Here is a 25,043-nt window from a genome sequence, read left to right as displayed (position 1 = left end):
AAATCCCACCCGTGTAATGTGTAGCAGTTATTAAATAAAACAAAGCAAAACCTTTTGACTTATCCAAGACACAGGCTGCTCCATGAGAGGTTTTAAAGAAGTTCAACTTACAAGGAAAACAAAACCTAAAAAGGGCAGGGTTCCGTATTGTAGTAGTTTATTGCTTTAATAAAAAAGTGAGAGAGGTTTTGTACAAATATATAGGATTATACAAGGTAACATGGGAGGAGATTGTAAAAAGATTTTTTTCTGTACCAAAAAATCCAGACACGTTTAAAAAAGCAAACTGAATATACCCAACAGTCTTTTGCTACCAGGGATCACGGCAAGAACATAAGTGAATTTCAGTTGTCTCACAGGCTGCACCTCTAAACAGTCACGGCAGCTCTGGGAAGCTGTGTAAATCGGGAGAGAGTTAAAGGCAACATGACACTCTAAACTAGGCAAGCGCTTCCCAACTGCCCACAATAAAAGAGTCATTAGTGAGTCATGAACTCTTTCCTCAACCACGGGAGCTGATGGAACTGGGCTGCTGACGCTGGCGCCATCAAGAGAAGAGGCAGGTGTGGACAGGGAGAGGTCCCACTGTCTATTGTATATCCTTAGTAGGATAAATCCCCTTCCACGCAGTCCACGAGTTTCTGAGGCTGTCCAAGCGTCACTCATTAATCTCCTTGCAGCACCAAGACTTCAGATAAGTCCTCTACTCCTTCTAGTTTCAGATTCTAGAGGCAAACATACCAAGCATTAAAACTGTTCATGTACAACTTTGTTCTGAGTCTTGCAGAGCACGGGAAGAAAAGACATCATTGTGCAGAAAAGGGCCACTAAAATGATTGAGGGGCTGAAGCATCGCCCCTATGAGGGAAGGTTAGCTGGAACTGCTTAGCTTGGAAAAAAGCAGGCTAAGGGGAGGCCTGATACGAGGTGGACAAAATGATGCCTGGTGTGGAGAATGTGGATAAGGAGACATTTCTCTCCCCCTTTCATAATACTAGACCCAATGGGGTCCTCCCATGAAGCTGGTTGTTGGGAGATTCAGGACAAATGAAAGGAAGGACTTCTTCACACAGCGCAGAGTGACACTATGGAATCCGCTACCACAAGGTGTGGTGATGGCCAATGTGGCGTTACCCACATTTCTATTCCCTTAGGTATGTCTGCGTGAGTATGTCTAGAGAGAACGGAATGTTGGACTGAGTGGGTGTGGCTGGCGATGCTGTGGAAAGGGGGAGGAGTCTATATATGGGGGAGCTGAGTGGTCTGAGGGGTTCGGTTGGTGATTGGGGTTTGGAGGGGAGATGTGTTTAACTGTGTGGTTTCTTGTCAGGAGTTGTGTGAGGAATGGGTGAAAATAAGATCACAGGGACTAAGGATTGTTATTATTAGATTTGTTACTACCAGTATTTATTTATTTATTACATTTCTATACCGCCCAATAGCCGGAGCTCTCTGGGCAGTACTTATTCTTAAGTATAAGCAGGACTTGAATAGAATTTGAAGGAACTAAGAACTGTAAACAACAATAAACATTTTCTTTATTTTGCTACCATAAGGCAGCCTTCAGTTTGGCTGTGTGTCCTGCTCTATTAGTTCCGAAATAAACACATTACATTAGACCTTCAGCCTGCTATATTCACAGAAAAGCCTTTTCCAAATCTCCTTACCTTTTCCCTCTGCTATAAGCGAAAGGTTATACTTTTGTTTTTTACCCCTTCCTCAGGTATTTAAGTGGTGGAGCTTACCCTGAGGGAGGTGTGCACGTCAAAGCCTATTTGCTACTGGGCCAGGTTTAAGGTTCTTGTACTTGTGTACAAAGCCCTAAACAACTTGGGACCAGGATACCTGAGAGAGCGCCTTCTCCCCTACCAACCTGCCCGGTCACTGAGGTCATCCGAGGGCATGCTCCTGGTGGTTCCACGTGGACCCATCCTCTGATTGGAGTCCACCAGGAGAAGAGCCTTCAGCGTGGAATTCCCTGCCTCTGGAGGTCAGCCAGGCTCCAACCTTGTACTTCTTTCGGCGCCTCCTGAAAACATCTTTATTCCAGGAAGCCTTTCCTTAATATGCAGCCTTGAGTCTCTGTATTTGCTTCTTTTAAAATTTGTTTTAAGTGTTTTATTCTGTTTTTTATTTTCATTTTATCTTGCACACTGCTCCGAAATTTTTCAATGGGAAACGGTATATAAATATTCTAAATAAATACATAAATAAAGCCTTGTGTGTGAGGTGGTGGTGTTGCAGCCACCAATTTGGGTGGCATTAAAAGGGGTTGGATAAATTCCTGGAGGAGAAGGCTAACAATGGCTACTAGCTCTGATGCCTATGTGCTGCCTCTGATACAGGAGGCAGCACGTCCATATACACCAGTTGCTAGGATAGGCAGGAGAGGGCTGTGGCACTGTGCCCTGCTTGTAGGTTGCCAGTCAGCATCTGGTCGGCCACTGTGCAGACCGAGGGCTGGGCTAGATGGACCCTTGGTCTGATCCGGCAACAGGGCTCTCCTTATGTTCTTATGTCAAGATGTTTATCACAGTAATATATGCATAGGCTCCCATTGCCCCCTGCTTGCCCTCCGTTTTAGTAAAATACTTGGGTAAGTGGTGACGTACCTTTTCGTTAGCCAAGTGCAAGAGGCACGCAAATGCCAATGGGACAGACAGGTTCTTTGCCATCACAGAAGGCAGCCTGCAAGAGACAGAAAAGGGGGCAGGTTGTCAGTTTGAAAGAGTTCACGGCCTGCATCACATAAGCTCACTTTCACCTCTGCCAAATGGATTGGGCAGGTTTTTGTATTTCCCCCCCCACCAAAAAAAACCCCAACCCTATCAAACCCATTTGACCAGACCTGTGGCTCCTTTTCTGCTGTCCTTCTGCCAGCAGGCAAAGACGTTTTTATTCAAGCAGGCCTTTGCTATGTAAGCGGGTCTGCTGCGCTGGGTGCATTTTTATCCTGTTCTTGTTGTGTTTTCAATTGCATTTTAATATATTTCTTTCATTATTGTTTTAATCAAGTTTTTATGTAAAAAAAAAAAGGTTAGTGCTTATGATGGTAAGCAGCCTTGAGTGCCATTTTCTTGGTAGAAAGACACAGTAAAAATGAAATAATTAAAGCCTCACTGATCCTAATGGGACATACTTCTGAATTAGCATGCATAGGATTGAACTACTAAGAGAATACTGAACACTGGGATGCTGATGGAAGACTAAAGCAGGGATAATTATGGGCCCAGGTACCTCAGTCAGGTATGAACAGGAGAGCTACTCACAGCTGGCTTATTTGCGGAGGGGATCGACTAGGAAGAGCAGCTGCATCAGAGCCCAGACTGCACCTTGTTTGAATTTATCATCTGATCTACCCCAAAAAGTGGCACAGCAACGTTCTAAAGGGATTTCAAATTCTACAACCAGCATTTCACTTTTACCACCGGAGTTCCTAGCTTCGTTTTCCTGCCCTGCGCATGCTGCTTGTGTGACCACCGTTTCCAGAATTACCCGCTACGTGGTGAGGGTTAGCATGTCATCCAAGCCCAGCAAGGTGCATGGCAGGGGCGACTTCGAAACCACCCCACAAAAAGACATGCTCTGTGGGGTGGTTTAGAAACCCCCACACCTCCTCTGGTTCGGACGACACACTAACCTGCGCCATGTTGCAGGTAATTAGGGAAATGGTGGTTGTGCGAGGGCATGTGCAGAGCGGAAAACTCAAGGTGGGTTCCCCCGCCAGCCCTCTGATCATCCAAACCAGGTCAAAGTCTTTCACCATGTGCAGGAGACAGAAGAGCCTTGCAGAGTGCTCAGGCCAATTTTTCAGTGATTTGATGTAGTTTTTGTCTACACGCAGGCTGGGCTGAAAGTTAAAGAAGCAGTCGCCAATCTCAGGGCCAATGTTCAGAAATAGCGAACACACAGAGCGTGCTTTAAATGGCTCCCTGTGGGGGCTCACGCCACTTCGTGGACTATTTACGTGCAGTGCTTAACCTCCAGGATTGGGGTGCAGCATAAGAGTAAATCGGTCTCCATCCCTGGCCTCTTAATCAGAATCTTGATGCCCTGAAGTTACCTGTGAAGCAGATCCTTGGTGATGCCACTGAAGACCTTCTGGCCTGAAACCACGGAAGCATTGGAGCTTTTCTCCACAACTTCATTCTGTGTAAGCAAGATAAAAGTTACCTAGTATTCAGATTCTAAGTCTGTGGAGCAGGACCTGTTGTGTTCCAACATCTGTACGGCGTCCAGTGATTTTAGGTGTAATATCACCTGGCTACGGTAAGGATGTCAAGATGATACATATAAGTGTTTTAAACACTTGAAATGGCTATAGAAATACTAAATATTATATTACGGCTACATTTGATCCTGGGTGCGTGCCAGCTACTGCAGGAAAAACAAAGGCAGAAAAGGGCACTAAATGAAGTACAGCCATGGCTAGGTGTACTCCAGTTCCACGCAAGCACAAAATTCAGCTTACTGAAAATCTTAACGTTTTCCAGAGTTCTAGTCCTTGGGCAGTAACAGTGCTCGCCCGCGCACAGGTAGGAACCACTTCTAATGCAATGGAAAGCAAGCAGATGCAGGAGCGTTCGGAAATGAGCGAAGTGGGGTGGATGAGCAGAGCCGGCAGAAGGTTGCTCCACCGGTCGGCCCCATTCCAGAAACGAGCATTTCCACTCATTCCCAGGGTTCTCCTCAGAAGTGCTAGCTCTTGTTGCACTCATGGTGGGTTCTGCTCCCATCACAGAAACGGCGGTGGAGGGTGGGTGGGAGTGCACGGGCAGGATTGGATACCACCATTTATGATTCCAAAGAAAGGCTTAAAAGAAGCCCTCTAGTGCTCTGTATAGCAGGAACCAATTAGGCAACTCCTTTGAAAGAAAAAATGAAGAACTGTATAAAAATTAAGGCGACTGTGTCTTTGAATTTTTATATAGATTATAGCAGGGACCTCCAATCTTTTTGGATTGGTGGAATGTTGAAGGAGTGTCATGGGTGCTCTCTCAAAAGGGCTGCCATGGGGAGGGGGGGTGTCTTTCCCATTCACACAAGGCAGCCAAAGTAGACACGGCTAGTCATAAAACACTCATTTCCCAGAGGCAAACTAGTGAGAATAAAATAAAACTTACCAAGAACCTAAGTACAAGGCAAAGGTGGGGACTGAGCTTCAAAACACAGAAGGACTATTTGTAAAGAGGGCCGTGGAGGACAGCAAGCCAACCTACCAGTTTTTTTAAAAATAGTTTTTTTAACACAAAATCTTAAACAGTAAAATAAAGATCCAGGGCAGGAGCCTGGCAGACACCAAGAGAGGTGCTTGGGAACACATTACTGCCACAGGCACCATGTTGGAGACCTCAAGGCTATTGAATTCAGGTCTCCTTTATGCAGAAATGGACATTTGGTAAGCACAGAATCCCCACTACTAGAGATGTGGAGGCCTGGAAAAAAACTCCAGAAAAATTGGGGAACAATTTTTTGTTGGTTTTGCCCACCTCCCACGACAGTCTTGTGCGGGGGGGGGGGGGTCCCAAAATACTGGAAAAATTGAACAGCTTTGGATTATGTAATATTTTCTTTTAAAATTTAAGACAATTTATATTGCTACCCAGCCTTTACTCCCCCCACCCCCAAAAAAAGATTTCTAAAAACTATATAATAAGAACACTTTTGCAGAAAACTTGAGATGAAAAATGTCTGGAAAAATGAAGCCATGGGAAAGAGGGGTGTTTTTTTTAATCCTCCCTGTAAGATTCCCAGGATACGTAGTTCTTTCATTTCTTATTAAAATTATTGGCCTAGTATTTTTAACGATACGCATTTATGGTCAGTTTACCAGCATGTGAGTAGAGTCACCATTGCGTATTCTTGACTGTTTGTGTTTTGTTCTATAGTGTCCCGTGCTTCTGTTGCTACAGCAGTCACTTAATGCAGTTCTAATCTATTCAGAATTAGAATAGGGATTCAGACAATAATTACAAATTTACTGAGTCTACTTTTAATTTTTTTAAAGTGTAATGATAATTTTATGAGCAACCTAAGTTACACATAAAACAATTTTAGGATCAGAAAAGCTGACAAAGCAGCCCTCCTGAACCTGATGCCGTCCAGATGTTTTCGACCACAGTGCCCAGCATTCTTGACTTTTGGCCATTCTGCCTGAGGTTGATGGGAGCTGAAGGCCAACATATCTAGAGGGCACCCGGTTGGGGAAGGCTGTCTTAAAGCAATAGTGACTTTTGATTTCTAAAGAGCACTAAAAAAAGTAATGCTTATTTTCCAATTTCTCCCAAAAATAAAAATATTTTTTTTAAGAAACCCAGAAAAATACCAGTGTTTTCTCATGGCTTCAAAAGTTCTGGAAATTTTAAATCTCTACACACAACGATGAATATAGCATCACTGAACCAAGGAAGCAGATGGCCCCAGAAAATGAAGCCAGCCCAGAACCAGGGTGTTCTGAAACAGAGGGCAGCCTGAGGAGGCAAACAGAGAGCTAAGAGCCGGCATTCTCCCGGTGCATACCTCTTCCTCAGGGCGACTCTTTTCGGCATCAGTCAGAAGGCACCACATGGCTTGTTTCAGCCTTCTCATGTCCATCTTTTTGGCAGTCTTTGCATACTGAACATCTATCTTGTTCACCTGGAAGCGTGGAGGCGTACAGAAATTGCCCAGGCAGGAAGTGTCAGGAAGGGAAGGAAAGGAAGAATAAATCAAGGCCAATTTTCAACCCCTCCCCTTCATGGCATCCAGCCACATGCCACTCTTTGTACAACCTACTGCTGTCACTTGCTTGCCCTGACGCTCTTTATTTAAAACAAATAAAACAATAAGAACAAGCAGGCAAAGTGAGGAAGCAGATATAAAACTAGGGCATTGCAATTTTGAGCAGGCGTTTAGATTTCCGTGGGATCAAAACACAAGTACCTCTTGCACTGTCCTAAAAGGGGCCCCCACTCTGCAGCCACGGGACGACATACCTTCTGAGGCTCAGCCACCAGGTTCGATTCACCGTAGGTGGTGATGTTGGGTCCATTGACGCCTCCGTTGAGCTCTGCGTCTTGATCTGCTCCTCCTGCAGGATTGGCCGTCATTTCAAACATCCCACCCTGGCCCACGAAGCCCACAGGGTCGTCGTTGTCATCGCTGTCAGCATCCTGAAGACAGAAGACAGGGAGGGAAGCCAACACGCTTTAGTTTTTCCCAAAAGTTTTTCCCAAAGGGAGTGCATTGCAGCAATCTAACCTAGAGGTTACCACAGCATAGACTACTGAGACCAGGTTACCTCTGTCCGGACAGGAGCATAGCTGGGCCACCAGCCAAAGTTGGTAGAAGGCACTCCATGCCACTGAGGCTACTTGACCCCCAAACTACAAGCCTGCTCCTTTGGGGGGGGGCGTGAAACCCACCCAAAACAGCTTGAGCACCCTCCATCTGGTCAGAACCACCCACTAACAGCATCTCAGTCTTGTCTGGACTGAGTTTCAGTTTATTAGCCCTCATCCACTTCATTGTCACAGCCAGGCGCTGGTTCAGCACATCCACATATGTGCAGCTGCCATTGGAGGCAGCCCCAGAACTCCAATTAGTTCATAATGCAGCTGCTGCTAGACTGCTCAGGAGGTGGGGTCACATCACACCTGTTTCAGAAACAACTTTATTGGTTCCCTGCTCGTTTCCAGGCTTAATTCAAAGTGCCAGCACTTATGTTTAAAGCCAGGTATGGCTGAGGGTACAGGTATCTGCTGGATACCCTCTTCTGCCATTTTAATCTGCCTGTGTGCTGAGATCTGCACCTGAGTCTCTTCTCTGGGTGTCCCCACCATTAGAAGCAAGGAAACCAGAGAGAGAGTGGGGGGGGAGGCCTTTTTGATGGTGGCACCACACCAGGAAAGCCTGTGTGCCTGGCAAAGACCTTTTCATTGGTGCATGTGTTTAAGCTCTAGATGTTTAAGCTCTTAAGCTACTGTATGGTTTCTATTGGCATTTTATCTTGCACTATGTTGTTACAGATGTTCTTGAAATATTTGGATACTTCTACTCTTTTGAAAACCACCCTGAGAACACTGATTGGCCACGGAAAAGTGGGGTACTAATTCCCAAAAATAAATCATTCCCCACCCCCTACTGAACTTGAGCCTAACTACATATAACAGTAATAATCACATTTTCTCCCACTGTTTTACCTGGGCCTCCATTTCCAGCTTCTTCCTCTATTGTCTCCATCGTGCCATTTTCTAGATTCTAAACTCCCTGGGGGCAAGGACCTGTCCTCTCATTCTTTGAAAAGGGCCAAGTATTAATTCTTTTCAGATGTCTATATCTCTAGGAATTCTTCAATTCCATAGATGGAGAAATGCAGCTTTACTTCACTTCCTCTTCTGAGATCCAGACACGGTGGGATTTATTATTTTGTTCTAGTTCGGCAGGCTTGCGTCCCTTGGTAGTGAGGGTCACTACCAAGGGATGCAAATAGAACATCCGCCTAAGAGAACTCTCCAAGGTTCTATTAACCAATCTGAGGACTACTAAAACTTTGCTAGTATTGACAGCCAACATCTATAGTTCTCAACAAGACAAAAAAAAAAAAAAAAGAGAGAGCTGCAATTCACAGTAGAGAGCGACTTCTGGTCTCTGTAACTCACCTGCAGTGCAGGACAGAAATTAGAGGTATCATTGGGGTTATTGTAATCATACTCTCCAACCTCCTCATCACAAGCGGACGAATTGCCCTGCAGCGGCATCTTCCACAGCTGCAGAAACAGAAACAAAAAAGCAAAACAAAAAAAGATACGTGGAGGATTTACGGCATCTGTTATTGGCGGGAAAGTATGCTGGTTCACAAGAGAAAATCCTGTAGCGAGGCCCTTCTGCCCAGAGCAGCTAACTGATGACCAGACTAAGGAAACTCTCGGAGTGACACATGGAACCAAGGTGAAGGTCCGGCTGAACAGCAAAGCTTACCCTATTGGCTGGCTTGAGGAAGAGGCGGGCGAGGTTGTCTGGGTCATAATGGAAGTCGGCAGGGAGCGTATTGCTTTTCTTGTTTTGGCTTTCCAGGGTTGACTTGGCCAGCGTGGTAGCCGCCTGTTTGAGAAAACCAGAAGCCAACAGGGAAATCAGTTGCTTCCATCCGCCCCAGCTACAACCCCTCTTCAACATGACTGTTCAGTTTTTTTAAGGCACACTTCAACTCTTCTCATTGTACACTAGTATGCTCCAGTGGGAATCACTGGTACAGGAAACCAGTAGTTTTAAAGAGGTAAAAAAGATTTATACAGGATAAAAACTGAACTGACACACACTTAATTGTTCCCAAGTCATGCAAGTATGGAAAAGCTGAACATCTGAAAGAAACAGACAAGCTCAAGTGAGGCAATGGCCTGGTTTGCACATCACAAGAAGGCAGGGTTCTGGAGGATGGACAAGATGTGGCTTTTGCTGCCCTCTTGCACTGCTACCCCTTCCCCCAAATTAGAAAAAAATGGCATCCATAGAGGCTATAGAGCCCCTAAGCGGTCAAATTTAGCTGGTTTGCAAGCAAAATTTGCCCCCTTTGGCCACTCTCTAGCTGCTATGGAGTGGCAAAAGGATTCAATGTAGCTTGGAAATAAGCTGAATTTCACCATTTGTAGCATTAAATGGTGTTTGCCGCCCACGCTGGGGGTGTCAATGGCTTCCAGGCCTCCAGAACTGGCCCTCGTCTGGTTTACGTGGTTGTGCAAATTGCTCCCACCACAAGCAAGAGCAGCTAAACAAACCATGGACTTTCCGTGGCTCATTTGTGCCATACGGCTCTGGCTTCAAGGGAGAGGCAAGCCAGAGTTCCCCGTTTGCACGTAAAGCTAAACAAACCATGGAGGGAAGGCCTGTGGTTTATTTAGCTGCTTCCACTTACAACGTGTAAACTGCCTCTGAGCGCAGACCTTCCGTTTAGCTATCATGGGCAACAGTAGCTGACAAGAGCCACTATACTCCATGCGCTGCTCTAATTAATTTCCCACCCACCCCCCAAAGTTTTTTAAACCAGCAGCCACCTCCATATCTTGTGGGAATGATGCTCTCAAATACACAACCCTCTCCAGAGTTAAATACCTACCCTTTTTTGGCGGAAATGATGCTCAAACTCAATCTTATCATCAAAATTGATCTCAAACGCTTTTTTCGCAGCCTTTCTCTTGCTTACTTTCTCAGAGTTGACATCACCTGTGGAGAGTGAGTAGAAGGGGTACAATGTGGAGCAGCCAAGTGGAAGACGTTGCTGGATCTGTTACGTCAGGTTTACTGATTTCATTATTAGGTGCTGCTGCTGCTGCTTTTTACTAGGCATGCATGGCCACTGTTTGTTTAACTGTCCTCTGATGCAAGGCATGAGGGGACAATCTTGCTGGCTTGCAAAAAAAACTGGAACAAACTGCTCGGTTTGTCAGAAGACAGTCTTCTTCCTTTACAACAAGATCATAGTATAGTAGAGTTGGAAGGGGACTATAAGGGCATCGAGTTCTGCACTCTGGGAGGATCGAGAAGAGATCCTGGCCCTCCTCTGTGTGACAACTTTTCTAGTCCTTGAAGAGTGCTCTCATGTCTCCCCTCAGCCTTCTCTTCTACAGGCTAACCATGCCCAGTTCTTTCAGTCTCTCCTCATAGGGCTTTGTTTCCAGACCCCTGACCATCCTGGTTGCCCTCCTCTGAACATGCTTCAGCTTGTCTGCATCCTTCTTGAATTGTGGTGCCCAGATCTTGAGAAGAGTCACCACTTTCCTAGTAGCATTAGCTAAAGTCCACGCTAGACTTAAACCAGGCAGATGAAATAAGTTGTAGTGAAGAAAACTGATTGCTTATTTTTAAACCTGCATATTTTAGATTGGTTGGATTAACAGACACTTTCATAAACTTGGAAATCAGTATTAGGGAATTTAGCAGTAGTTTTAGTTTGTCAGCTCTGAATTATCAGACATTTTCTCTTAGTTATGTTTAATTTTACCTCTAATGTTCCAAATATTTTCTTCCTGCTATATTGTGATATTGTAGGGTTATAAACAATAGGACTGAACTAAAACAAAAATCCTACGAAGCATGGACTTCATTGTTTTATAAAAGTGTACTTCTTGAAGTTTGCATATTGCCTTCGGTGTCTTCAGGCAGAGACCACAATTTATAAATCAGTACTACATATAGCCCAGGCTTTGATCTACCTAGCCTGGAGAAGAGAAGATTGAGGGGAGACATGATAGCGCTCTTTGAATACTTGAAAGGTTGTCACACAGAGGAGGGCCAGGATCTCTTCTCAATCCTCCCAGAGTGCAGGACACGGAATAATGGGCTCAAGTTACAGGGAGACAACAGGAAAAACTTCCTGACTGTTAGAGCTGTATGACAGTGGAACCAATGACCTATTTATTTATTTATTACATTTTTATACTGCCCAATAGCCAAAGCATTCTGTGGCTCTCCCACACTAGAGGCATTCAAGAGGCAGCTGGACAGCCATCCGTCAGGGATGCTTTGAGCAGGGGGTTGGATTTAATGGCCTTATAGGCCTCTTCCAACTCTACTATTCTATGATTCTGTTTCTAGGATCAGAGTAAAGCTTTGGCAACTCATACTTGTGGGAAGGCTTGCTGTGATAGCAATTGGAAGTGCAACTATAAAGCCCACTGAGTGAGCAGAAAACTACATTAACAGACCGCGTTCAAATCCATACCTTTATGGTGGGGCTTGAAACGCCAGTGCTCTGGGCCTGCCCACATAGACATGGTACGGGGGCTGAAGTAAGAGTACTCGCTGGGATTCATGGACAAATGAAGACACATGGACCCGACATCTCCTTCCCCCAGAGGAACCACCGCTTTTCTGGAAGAAGCACAAACACCCACACCTGGTTGTACATCTCACAAGTTTGATCATCCCCTCCCCTAGGTTTTATTCCATTTGTAAACAATGCTTCCTCCAAGGGTGACATACAGGTTCTTTCCCCTGCACCCATTTTATCCCTCCTAATTTTATAGTGCAGAAAATGGACAACTCTAGTTAACGATTAAGCTACCTAACGGTCAACCGAAACAGTCCAAGCCTGGACGTACCGTGAGCTCCCTGGTGTCATTCTGCATGCCTCCAACTTTTCTGAGAACTCCCCAAGATCCTTTGCAACCGTCCTGTCCAGGGTATCAGCATCCAACTCATCCTCCGCATAGTCCCCAGGGTCACTATCAGCTTCAGCATTGATATCAAACACCTGGTCGCTCTTCTTAAATTTATCCAGCAGAGCTGACACTGACTGAAAACGGAAGAAAAATTAAAAGGAAAATCTTTTTGGTGGTGACGAGGACAACTACAACAATGGCCACTCAATGATATGCCCCCATAAATGGCCTGCCAAGAAGAGAAACATCTAGAAGACAGTAGGACTGATTTAAATCTGAAACGGCAGAATGTGTGTAGAGTATTCATACACAACTGGAAGGCTGCAACTGCTGCTGCTCCCAAGGTGAAGGGCTGAGCAACGGAGTTCCAGAAAACCTCTAGCAACAACAAAATGTGATCCACTAGAAATCCCACGGCAGGACAGTCCCTCTAGGATGAAAACTAAAATACGACTGAGCCCCATTGGGGGATACAGTTCACTAATCCCACTTAACACAGAGTGACAGCAAGTTTGACCTACCTCATTATGGGTTCCACTGTCCCACTGAGTAAACAGGAAGCCAGTCAATGAGGGGCAAATGGGGCGCTTCTCAACACACTGCAGCAGGATGGCTAGAAAGGATGAGAGGAGGGGGAGGCTGAGATCAAAATTCTTATCCACTAAGCTCTTATCCACTTATGCTTTCATGCTCCCCAATGGACAAGAACTCTGGGTGAAGAGAATTAGAGAGGGGCCCTGATCCTTGCAAGAGGAGTCACTTACCCCTGAATTACAGGCATCTGGAGGTAATATTTGGTTAAGGCCCTGGTTTATTTTTGTTTATTTATTATTGCATTTATATCCCGCCTTTTTTCCTCCAAGGAACCCAAGGTGGTGTACATAATCCTCCTCCTCTCCATTTTATCCTCACAACAACAACCCTGTGAGGTAGATTGCGCTGAGTCTGTGACTGGCCCAAAGTCACCCAGTGGGTTTCCGTGGCCGAGTGGAGACTAGAACTCGGAACTTCTGATTCCCAGTCTGACACTTTAGCCACTACACCACACTGGTTTAGGCATGCTGGCATGAGGGGATGCGATACCATGCCTCAACACCCCTTGCTACAGCTTCTGCTCCCTGCTGTCCACCCAGGCTCTGGCACCCACTTATGAAGGGGCCCTTCCTTTGACTATACATTCCTTTTTGAAGCTTGGCACAATGGTGTCTCCTCCCTCAGGACCTTAAGTGAGGGACTATTTCCTGACCAGCACTTCCCAGTTCCTCCGCTCCCAAATCAGGGTAGAAAGAACAGAAAGCATCACGCGCCCACGCCCCCTGTTATCTCTTCTCTCTTTAAGGTTTGGCTCCTATGAACATGAGAGATGCAGAAGGGATAGATAAATGAACGTTTTTACAGACACTTTCTAGAGCCATGGACAAACCCTACTCACTGGGAGGCAGCAGCTCCATCCCTGGCAAAGGATTTATATGTTTCCAGTAAGACTGGCTCTTCCCACAATAAGTAGAGCAAGATAAATCAGACTGTTACACTACCCCAAAACAAAAGCTTAAGCATTGGGGCGTAGTGACTAGAGTGTCTGGGAGTCAGGAGACCCGGGTTCTAGTCCCCACTTGGCCATGGAAACCCACTGGGTGACTTTGGGCCAATCACAGACTCTCAGCCCAACACACCTCACAGGGCTGTTGTTGTGAGGATAAAGTGGAGAGGTGGAGGAGGAATATGCACGCCGCCTTGGGTTCCTTGGAGGAAAAAAGGCGGGATATAAATGCAATAATAAATAATGACTTGGTGGGTAGGTGAGGAGATGGACAGAGAATGGGGAGGATAAGGACATAAGAAGGGCCCTGAGGCTGGATCAGACCAAGGGTCCATCTAGGCCAGCACTCTGCTCACACAGTGGCCAACCAGCTGTTGACCAGGGACCAACAAAGCAGGACATGGTGCAGCAGCACCCTCCCATCCATGTTCCCCAGCCACTGGTGCCCCCAGGCTTCTGCCTCGGATACTGGAGAGATAGCACACAACCATCAGGGCTAGTAGCCATGGATAGCCTTCCCCTCCAGGAATTTATCCACTCCCCTTTTAAAGCCATCCAAATGGGTGGCTATCACTCCATCTTGTGGTAGTGAATTCCATAATTTAACTATGCGCTGTGTGAAGAAGTGCTTCCTTTTATTTGTCCTGATGTCAATGTATAGGTGATCCACCTTAACCGAGGATAAGACCAGGAAAGGTGGAGGGCACTTGCAAAACTAGATGGCTTTTGGCTTTCTTCCAGCTAAACAAACAACCTAAATCAAATATTATTCCAATTGGATGAAGATGCTAGCAATGATTAACACCTACGTTTCAAGCCTGTGATGTTTACATGTGAAGAACTTGGTAATTCAGAAGTTGTAGAAGGCAGAGGTGTGACCATGGAGTCAAATAGGACTTCACTGAGATAGCCGTGCGTATGAAGTGTGGTGAGGAAGACACCAGTGGTACTGCACTCATCGAAAGAGGTCGCTTGTCTCTGGAACATAGGATCAATCTAAACATAAAACCAGAGGGAGAAGCCCAAGTTGAAAGAAACTTCAGAATTGTCCAAGGTTTGGATCAACTACAAAGGTGACAGACTGTGTACTCAGGGGAAGGTCATGTACCTCTGTCAGATCACACCGCAATGAGAGGACAGTGAACATTTTCTGTCGCCAGTGAAGATTTTCCTCTCTCTTCCAATCCTTAGCCCAGCAACATAGCATATGGTTTTGCTCCCAACAGATTTTGCATCATCAAGGCTCTCCAGTGACTAAATGTTTGTTAACTAATGTAATGAGCCAATCAAGTACATATAAAATAGATCTGCATGTTGTCAATATACATGGTATACTAATGGAAGTGCAAGAGCTTACAGTTACATGCACAAAATGTACGTACACAGGCATTGGGAATGTGTATGCGCATACACAAAAGGTATGTGCGTATAGAGCAGGGGAGGGCAAAGTGACCCTACAACTCCCATCAGCCCTAGCCAGCGTAGCCGATGGTGAGGGATTATGGGAGTTGTAGGCCAAAACATCTGGAAGGCCACAAGTTGCCTATCTCTGATATAGAGGTCTATGTACATGCGTTTCCCCCCTGAAGACATCCCCCCCTAGTGCGTCGACATCTATGGGCATCAGGTCATGCAGCCCTGCAGCCCCTCTCTACATGCGATGCCTCTTCATGATGAAGGGGACGTCAGCCATTGCTCTTTGAGACTAACCCAACTCCATTGTCCAGACTGCAAAGCTTACTCTGACCGGCTCTCCTTGTCAGATACTGCCCACAATCTGTACTTTGCCAAACTGAGAGCAGCGGAACAGTATTTATTTCATTAAAGGCAGGCATATGGTTGGATCCTGACAGGCGCCAAGCAGGTCGAACAGACTGACCAATGAGCGCAAGACACAAGCTGCCCCTCCACCACCCGAAATTTAATCTCCAATTTCTCAAATGAATCTTTTAAGATGATGCAGTTGCAGCAAACAGACAGTCAAACAACTGTTTTAGGAAGTGGGGTGGGAGGAATTACCTGCAGGACAGGTTATCTCACCTCACTCCTACGATTTGTTTCAGAAACATTAATGTTGTTCAGATTCTGTTCAATGGTTTTGTACAGATGCTTCCTTTTATTCAGGTTCTTCTTAGATCTTTCAGAATCTGCATCTCCACCACCTATAAGAAAGGTCACAACTCTGAGTTGGGATTACCAAACTTTCAGCAAGGCTTAATCTGAAGCCAGACACAAGAACTTTCCAATACGCCCAGTTTCATTCGTTGGTCTAAAAGAACTTTTTGAGCAAATGAATCTCTCCACCCTCCCAATTATGTTTTGGCCATCACAACAATACGCTGCAAAATCAATGTCATTGGACAGAAAGGGTTCATACTTGCGCCTAATGACAAATTGAGGGGAGGGGGGATGTGCCTATGAATGCTGGTCTATCTGATCTGCAAGTACAGATGACTATCATCTTGCTCTTGCCCCTTTGAGACCTTTGAGACACAGATGCAAGAGAGGATAATTAGCACACCAAGGCAAGCCTTCTCCTATAGGGACATAGGAAGGTGCTATATAGCGATTCAGACCATGGGTCTAAGTAGCCAGCACTATGCGCTCTGACTGGCAACAGCTCTCCAAAGTTCCTAGTAGAGAGAGGTCTCTTCCCACTCCTGCTGTCTGAAACTGTTTTTAGAGAAGCTGGGGACTGAATCTACGTGCAGAGCATGTGCTTCACAACTGAGCTGTGGGCTGTCCTCATATGTGACACTCCAAACCTTCTGCTCTGCTGACAGCATCAAGAGGCACACCTGGATCCTGGCCATCCACAGGCCCTGCTGGTGCAGAATCTTTGCCCAGCCCTCCAAGAACCCTGTAAACATCAGCGTGGACGGCATCCACCCGCACTGCATAGATCTTTGCACTGGCATCCAGGGTACCAGCTGCTACCTGGTAAAGGAAGGTAAAGAAAGGAGTTAATGGTATACAATCCATCTTGGGGCAGGGGCTACAAGGGGCCTTTTGATTCCAGGCGTGCGCTTATCCCCAAGGTCACTTGTCATTGATGAGAAAAGGCTCCCATTTCTTCGTCTAGCCTTCGAAACCCTGGCAAATGCAACCAGAAGAGATCCTCTGATGGGCACAGGTTGCATAGCAAAGTGGCATGTGGCAGAGGGGAAAAGCACCACTGGATAGGTGATAGACGAACTCTTCATCACAACGCAGTTCGTTCACAGAACGCCTTGGAGAAAGAAAAGCTTGCGATTTTCTAATATACTGTACAAGAATAGGTTGTTTCACAGCAGCCTGTGTCTAGCGTCAGCTCCTGAAGGATTTTTTAAAATCCGAAATGTCGAGCCTTTGATACAAAAAGAACTATTAAAGATTTTATACTTTTCAATAGCACCAGAGCCTGTCTCTTGTTTATCACCTGCACAGCAAAGAGGCCAATTTTCATTTTCTGGCATAGTTCAGTCAGCAACCTCCTTCAAAGGGAATGTACTTAAACGTATAGCTTGGACTGGGCCAGGCAGAGAAGTAGTATTTCAACACATGCATACATTCACCCTCTAAAAAGTGTAGGGAAAGAGATCCAAGAATCTATACAAGTTATCAAAAGATAGGAAAAGCAGAGGTAGCTCAACATTTTTTGTTCACATTCTATGTGTCACAGAAAACACAGTCAGGAAGGATTCTAACCTTAAAGTTGGTGAGTTCAGAGTCCTTTTGCTTAAGTATTTCTGTCATATAGTCTATGAGGTGCAAACCAAATGCATTCTTTGTGGTGATTTTCTGGAAGAGAGGACAGCAGTTTGCATTTATGGACAATTACTTTCTTCAGTCTGGAATTACGACTATAGTCAGTTAAAAATAATTTTGGATTCTGCACCAACATCACCTACAGTCTGTGCCATGAAAAGACAAATTCTACAACCTGTATGAATTGCATAAACTAAATAAATTTTGTGTAATTTATTCTGCTTCCAGAGAGGGTCAACGATCTACACAGGACACCAGAAATCCAACTGAAACCCTCTAAGTCTTCAAGATTTCGTTAAATATTGCTCACACTTTCAAGACTACCATCTCAGTCTTAAGAGTTAGAAACCTATTTTTTTATTTAAACAAGATTAGAGATAGTCAGGATTCTGGAGACAAGACCAGATTGCAAAGCTTGTCCTTAGTAGGGATTAAAGATGTGAAGGCCTGGGGCGGGGAATGGAAAAATTAGGAAAAAACAGCTCTTTTCTGTTTCCCCCCCGCCCCCGCAAGGAACGTTTGTTTTTTCTGAAAAATTGAACAGCTTTAGATTATGATTTTCTCTCCAGAATTTAAAACAAAGTGTTTATATATTGTTACAAAGCCTTTACTCTCCCCCAAATGATTTCTAAAAACTATGAAAGAAGGCTTCTACAAAAAGACTAGAGATGTGAAATGTCTGGAAACAATAAAGCCTGTGGGAGGAGAGGAGTTTTTTAATCCTCTCTGCAAGATTCTCAGCATAGGTATTTCTTCCATTTCTTATTAAAATTATTGAGCCAATGTATCTTTTACTGATAGATATTTTGGGATGCTCCAGGCCATGCTTAGTTTCCAACATGTGAGTAGCGTCACCATATCATACTATGGAAGAAAATGTACATTCTTGCCAGTTTGGGTCTTGTTCTTGGTTTGTGCATAAAATTAATCATGGTTTGGTATATTACATTTTAAAGTATAGTTTATTCAGTCAATAATTACAAATTTACTGCATTCACTTTTTAAAGTTCTCAGATATAATGATAATTTTATGAGAAAACCATGTTATAACTTTAGGAACATAAAGGCTTTATGCTCTGAAAATACCCTTCCTCAACTTGGTGGCCTACGGATGTTTTGGACTACAGTGCCCAGCATTCCTGACCATTGGCCATCCTACCTGAGGCTGACAGGAGCTGAAGTCCAAGATATCTGGGGGGGCACCAGGTTGGGGAAGGCTGCCCTAAAGCAACAACATAACTTTACAGATCAAAAGAGTGCTTAAAAAACAAGTATTGCTTATTTTTCAGTTTTCCTCCAAAATTCTATTCTTTTCTGGAATAAAAAAAATACACAGGCAAAAAGAAAAGAGTTTTTCCATGGCTTTAAAATTTCCAAAATTTTTACATCTCTAGTGGGGATGTGATTTCATTGCCATTGATGAACAGAAAAAAAGCTAGACTTACGTTTTCTGTTGAAAGTTTGATGCATGTGGAATAATGATCTGCAATCTGAGCATTTGACAATTGTGGGATTGCTGGCAATGATATTTCTGCTTGCCTAAAAATAATAATCACAGACACACACACACCCCTGAATTAGAAAGCAAAACTTGACCTTTCAACAGAAGCACAAGAGGGCAAGTTTGTAAACTGATCATGCCGTAAATGAGAGCCCCACTTACAAGTCTCAAAGCATATCTGGGAATGTTACACATTGCTGTAGTACAGAAAACAATTACACACACACACACACACAAATCAATTTCTGTGCAAGCTGCTCTTACTTGTTGGTGGGCGACTGTATGGACAGAGGCGAATCAGAGCTAAACTGTAGATCAACAACTCTGGAGCGTCGACGCTGCTTCCTTTCCCGCTCATCATCATTCCCAGGGCAGGTCTCCAGCACCGGTGTACCAGAGGCACTAAGAGGTTGCCGTCTAGTGCCAGGGGACACAAATACACTGTCGGAAGAGACATTTCCTTTGCAGCCAGCAGACTGTGGTGTGGAGGAGCTCATTGTTGCTACGAAGGAAAACACAGCTAATGAGAGCTATGCCCCAGCTGTTAGGGCAGCAGTTTATGTTGTCCCAGACATCACCTCGAGAAAGTCCTTCTCTCCCTAGAGAACACTTTGGGTAGTGGGAAGGAACAACCACTACATGCACTCTAAGGTTCCCTTGTCAACCTACCAACACTGCACTAACTGGGCTTCCTAGCCCAAAGCACACCAGTGTAAGACAGGGAAAATCACTCCAGCAGGGGCATTGACAGGAGGAAAGCTTGAAGCAAGGGCAGGCAGAATGTCAACGCTAGGCAGTTTCCAGCAGATCAGCAGAAACGCTCACAAAGGGGAAGGGATTCACAGTACCATCGAGCACATGACCCACATATCTATTTCATATGTATGTGCCCCCTATCTTGAGGCTATAGCTGATATAGTTTGGGTGAGTGGGTGGCTCTGGGTATGGGATCTAAACCCAGGAGACCAGGGTTCAAACCTGCCACAAACCTACTAGGGAGCCTTGAGAAAGCCAATCTCTCAGCATTCATTACCAGTTGGGGGAAAATTGGGAGGCATTAATATCCAGTTAGTGCAAAGACAAATATAAAGATTGTAAAGCACTATTCCCATTAGAAAGAGTAGGCTAATTGCATGGACTACAGCAAAGGAATAATAACTACTACTACTACTTATATAGCGCATTATTACCAAGTGTGGTACATCAAATAAAGTAGATAAACAGTTTACAAAAAATAGATTAATCCTAATAGAATACCTTACCTGAATCAAAGAATATAATAATAACAATATTCAACAATATACTAGATACAAGTGACAGCAGAGCAGATAAGAAAATAGAACTTGGTGAGAGTAGCATCTCTCCCCGTGAAGCAGCGCCTCCCAAAATGCAGCTCTAGCCTTGCTTTTAAAGTCTCCAAGTTGGAGGGGAGGGAGCAGGTGGAATAACTCACCCTTGATGACAGCAGGAAAATGACAGCAGTAGACCACAAGGTTCTAGGTAAGAAGGAGAAGGGGGAGAGCAGAGGCCTTGAAGCTGCACACCAACAGTTAGCACCTTGATGGCAAATTGACCAGGTACAAAGGTCAACTGGGGTGGCCTTAGGGGAGGGCGAGCTGGGCGGTTGCCCAGGGTGCAGAGATGAGCTGAATGGGGGTGCCAAAGCTGTCCACGGGGTGAGTGGGGGTGCCAAAGGCACCCCCTCGCCCAAAGTGCAATTTATCTTTGGGTTGGCCCTGTGGGCCCAGTCTTCCCCACCATGGTGACATCTGTACTACATTTCTATTTAAGTTATAGTAAATATTTTAGCGCTTCACAATAAAAATGGTGTCTTTGAAATTTGCTCTATATAATAAGTATGTTTGCTTGTTTAGTTGCCCCTGCAGAAGAGTTAGCAGACCTCCTCTGAGGAAGGTATCTCCTTCTGAGTACAAAATGCAGCAGCCAACCAGCTCCTTCATTACAACAATTGCATTGGCTTCCAGTTAGTTTCTGAGCCCAATTCAAAGTGTTGGTTATTTTTTTTATTTTTTTTATTTATTTAAGGATTTTTATGCCGCCATTCAGCCAAAAAAGGCTCTCACAGCGGCTTACAAAAGTATTTCTTGACAGTCCCTGCCCACAGGCTTACAATCTAAAAGACATGACACAAAAGGAAAGGGGATTGGGAGGGAGGAGGAGGGGGAAAAGGAAAGCAAACTCAGGCACTACAATCTTAGTTGCAAAGTTCAGCAGTTACAGTTGACAGCAGGAGGGAGGGGGCTCTCAGCTGGAGCTGGACCCAGGCACGGTGGAGAGGTGCCTGGCTGCTGCTTCCTCCCTCACTGGTGGCCTCTGCAGAGACAGTTGGTAGCAGGAGGGAGGGGGCTCTCAGCTGGAGCTGGACCCAGGCACGGTGGAGAGGTGCCTGGCTGCTGCTTCCTCCCTCACTGGTGGCCTCTGCAGAGACAGTTGGTAGCAGGAGGGAGGGGGCTCTCAGCTGGAGCTGGACCCAGGCACGGTGGAGAGGTGCCTGGCTGCTGCTTCCTCCCTCACTGGTGGCCTGTTATGGTACCTGCTCGACCATCTTCTCCAATATGAACCTGCCCATATATTAAGATACACTGGAGAGGTCCGCCTCTGTCTCGCCATCAACACAAGAGATATGAATGGTGAAAACACAGAAAAGGGCCTCTTCAGTTACTGCACCCAGGCTTTGGAACTCCTTGCCTAGTGAAGCCTGCTGAGCCCCTGCCTCCACTGGATAGCAAAACCTTTCTCATTCCAGTAAGCTTTTTGCCCACCAGTACCCAGCTGCACTGTATGGTGTGTTGTTTTTATGGCTTTTAGTTTTTACTAACTGCTGTTTTTATCATTTTTTCCCTGTAATTTCAGAAATCGGATTCAGTTATGTTTGTGATTCGTTGTTGTTGGGCCTGATTAGGAAAAGGCAGAATAAATATCTGCAGCAGGAGTTACTAGGGGATGCCAGTCACTCCTGCCACAGAATTATAATGAAAAGAAGCATGAAAGCCCTGAATGGCTGGGAAAGGACGAGGCTTTGCATGCTGAAGGTGCCATTTTCAGTCACGGCATCTCCTCACAAGGCAGGAAAAAACCCTGGAAAGCTGCTGCCAGTCAGTTTTGACAATATTGGGCTATATGGACCCATGACCTGGCTCAGTATAAAGTAGCTTCCTATGAGATGCACCAGGCAGTCTCTTCTGTGGATGGGTCCATTGGAGCTCATGGGAGCCTTTCAATTTAAACTGCAGCACACTTTTCAAATTACTGCCTGTCAGAATCAGAGCATCAGCATCTTCCAAATACATGGTTTAGGGTGCAATCCTACGCATGGCTGCCTGGAGCATGCTGAGAGTGGTAGGACTTTTTTTCTGTCTAAGCATGCATGTTATGCCCTTAAAAGCTTTACTTGTTCATCTAGCATGCAACAGCTGGTGTGCTTGCAAGTGTAATCTTAATATTGACCCTGTTCAGACGACACACTAAGCCATAGTGGCTAAGCGGCTGGATCTAAACATTATGGCTGAGTGTGTTGTATGAACCATTCCTAACCATGCTGGCTACATAACCAGTTTTAAACACATTCTCTAACCATTTGCTGCAAAAGGCTTAGGGGCTTAACCATGGCTTGGCGTGTTGTCTGAACAGGCCCCTTGTGTTTCTCTAAGACTAAGGGCACAATCCTATGCATGTTTAGACAGGGGGGAAAGTCCTACAACTCCCAGCATGCCATGCTGGCTGGGGCATGCTGGGAGATGTAGGATTCTCCCCCCCCCCCCGCCCCGGTCTAAACATGCATAGGATTTGCCCCCTGTTCTTGCCCGCCTTCAGACCTTGGAAAGGGTGGGACAGACAAAGAAAGACAGACGAGCAAGGTAGCTCCTGCTCTTGGCCAATCAGCAATCAGTTTCTTTCAATCGCGCTCACCACTTCCAATCAATAAGCCCCTTCTCAAAACCTCCGGGTCCGCATCCTTTAACGCTCCCTATTGGCCAAGCCTTCCCACTCCCGACCAATCAGCGATCAGCATCCTAGACAGCCGTTCTCCCTCCGCGCGCCTGTCACAGTCAACAGCCTGAGGCGGCAGCGGCTTACTTTCTCCATAGGCCCCTGGACTGTTCTCAGCCCGTCACACGCCTCGCTCACCAGGAGTTGGGACGACTCGTCGCGGCCGCCCGCAGGCCTCAGGCGACAAATGTCTCCCCGGCGTCGGCCACAACTTCTCTTCACTCCAGCAGCGTCTCCGATTTGAACTGACCCGCGCTGGCACTGCGCAGGCGCGCCGGACGCGTGACATCAGCGCGCCGTGGGAGGAGCTAACTTGAAAGAGAGCGGCTGGGAGCACAGAGTTATGAAAAGGGTAGAGGATACCATACGTTCGATTTCCGAGTACGAATAGCTCTCTACTTACTTATTGATGAATTATATTATTTGAGGAATTTATAGCCTCGGGGCGGGCATAAGAATTCCCATAGAAATCAATGGAGAATTTAGTGTCACTCTCACTGGGCAGCTGGTGTTCTGCACTCTCACAATGTATGTGTGTGTGTGTGTGTGTGTGTTTTAGAGAAATAGTGAAAGGTGGCGGAAAATAGAGAATATCCTTGGTAATGATGAACAATTTTGTTTTATTCATTATTTGTTAAATTTATGTCCTGTTGTCTTTCCGTGTAAAATGCACAGGGTGACTAAATAAATGAAATAGTAAACCATTAACAATAAACAAAAACGTAACAATTAAACAAGAGTAGATAATCAAACAACAGCAGCAGTTAAAGTCAGACTGAAGTTGCAGATTAAAATATAGAGCAGGAGAAGATGTGGAAGTAGCCTGCTGAGTGGCGACCATCTTGCTCCCAGTCCTAAGATGATCCCCAGCTTATTATATACTTTTTATTGTTTAAGTCTCTGCTCTTCATCTGGCTGCTCTGCTTGGCCAAGGTGCAACCCCCACGCAATGGCGGCCGTGGAAGCCTTGCCTCTGCTGCTCCTCCCACTCTGCTGGCTTCAGCCCAGAAGGACATTGGAGACTCGTGCCCTTTCTACACCTAAGGATTATCCTAGGAAAATGGAGGGATCATCCCTGCCTGCTCCTGGGATCCCAAGTGTGTCATTTGGATGCACAGGAATGATCCCGGGACGATCCTGGGATAAATGGCTGGTGTAGACATGCCCACAGAAGCCCCAGAGTCAGAGACTTCAGTCTCATGAGGGCACAGCCCATAAGATTTGTGAATAATCCATCGCAGACAACCACCACACCTAAGAAAAGATGATAGAGCTGGGGAAAAAGGGCAGGAAAGGGCAACTAAAATGATGAAGGGGCTGGAGCATCTCCCCTAGGAGGGAAGGTAACATCAATTTATTTATTTATTTAAAGCATTGTTATAGTGCCGCCTCACCGTTTCTGGCATCGAGGCGCTTTACAATAACATATAAAACAATTCCATTAAAACCCTCAACCCACATTACAACAATTCCATTAAAACCCTCACCCTCAAACCATTAAAAGCCCTCAACCCCAATTTAAACCACCCCCTCCCCAGACTCTTGTGAAAATAAAAACGCCTTACAAAGGCGTTTGAAGCAATTGAGAGTGGGAGCCTGTCTACTCTCCAGTGGCACATTGGTCCATAACCAGGGGCCAGCCACTGAAAAAGCCCCGGCACATTCCAATTTGTAGCGGGGGGACCATCAGGGCACCCTGCTCCTGAGAGCGAGTCTGCCAATGGTGAGACACAGGAGAAAGGCGAGTGCTCAGGTATCCAGGACCCAAGCAATGCAGGGCTTTATACATGGTCAACAAGACCTTGTAGCGCACCCTAGCAGCCACTGGCAGCCAATGGAGCTCTTGAAGCACCAAAGTGATAGAAGACCACTTTGGGAGCCCCTTGACCAACCTGGCTGCTGCATTTTGTACAGCCTGTAGGCGTTGGATTTGCTTCAAGGGAAGCCCTGTATACAACAGGTTGCAATAGTCCAGTCTGGAAAGAACCAGGGCCTGGACTGCAGTGGTAAGATCAGCCTCTGACAGAAAGGGCCGAACTTGGCGGAGCACATGGAGTTGATAAAAGCAACTCCGAACCACAGCCCCCACCTGTGATGACATAGTTAG

The 25,043-nt window shown here is 45.6% G+C and overlaps 1 protein-coding gene across 1 annotated transcript; it reads right to left on the bottom strand.

The window, feature by feature from the left end:
• Positions 1–231: 231 nt before the first annotated feature.
• On the bottom strand, positions 232–23,115 carry NCAPH (non-SMC condensin I complex subunit H). The gene is made up of 18 exons (XM_063139249.1): positions 23,075–23,115; positions 19,190–19,427; positions 18,870–18,963; positions 17,365–17,457; positions 16,476–16,614; positions 15,718–15,839; positions 14,487–14,673; positions 12,659–12,750; positions 12,078–12,271; positions 11,699–11,847; positions 10,094–10,200; positions 8,959–9,081; positions 8,640–8,747; positions 6,975–7,151; positions 6,520–6,636; positions 4,064–4,149; positions 2,613–2,688; positions 232–725 (listed from the first exon to the last, which is right to left on the bottom strand). Exons 2-18 carry the CDS (start codon positions 19,420–19,422, stop codon positions 666–668), a joined length of 2,157 nt encoding a protein of 718 aa, XP_062995319.1. The 5' UTR covers positions 19,423–19,427; positions 23,075–23,115; the 3' UTR covers positions 232–665.
• Between the last annotated feature and the right edge of the window lie 1,928 nt (positions 23,116–25,043).

Source organism: Elgaria multicarinata, chromosome 12, assembly GCF_023053635.1.
Source record: "Elgaria multicarinata webbii isolate HBS135686 ecotype San Diego chromosome 12, rElgMul1.1.pri, whole genome shotgun sequence".
NCBI lineage: Eukaryota > Metazoa > Chordata > Lepidosauria > Squamata > Anguidae > Elgaria > Elgaria multicarinata.
Note: the sequence above shows the minus strand (reverse complement) of the source record. Positions and strands in the feature narration are given on the sequence as shown.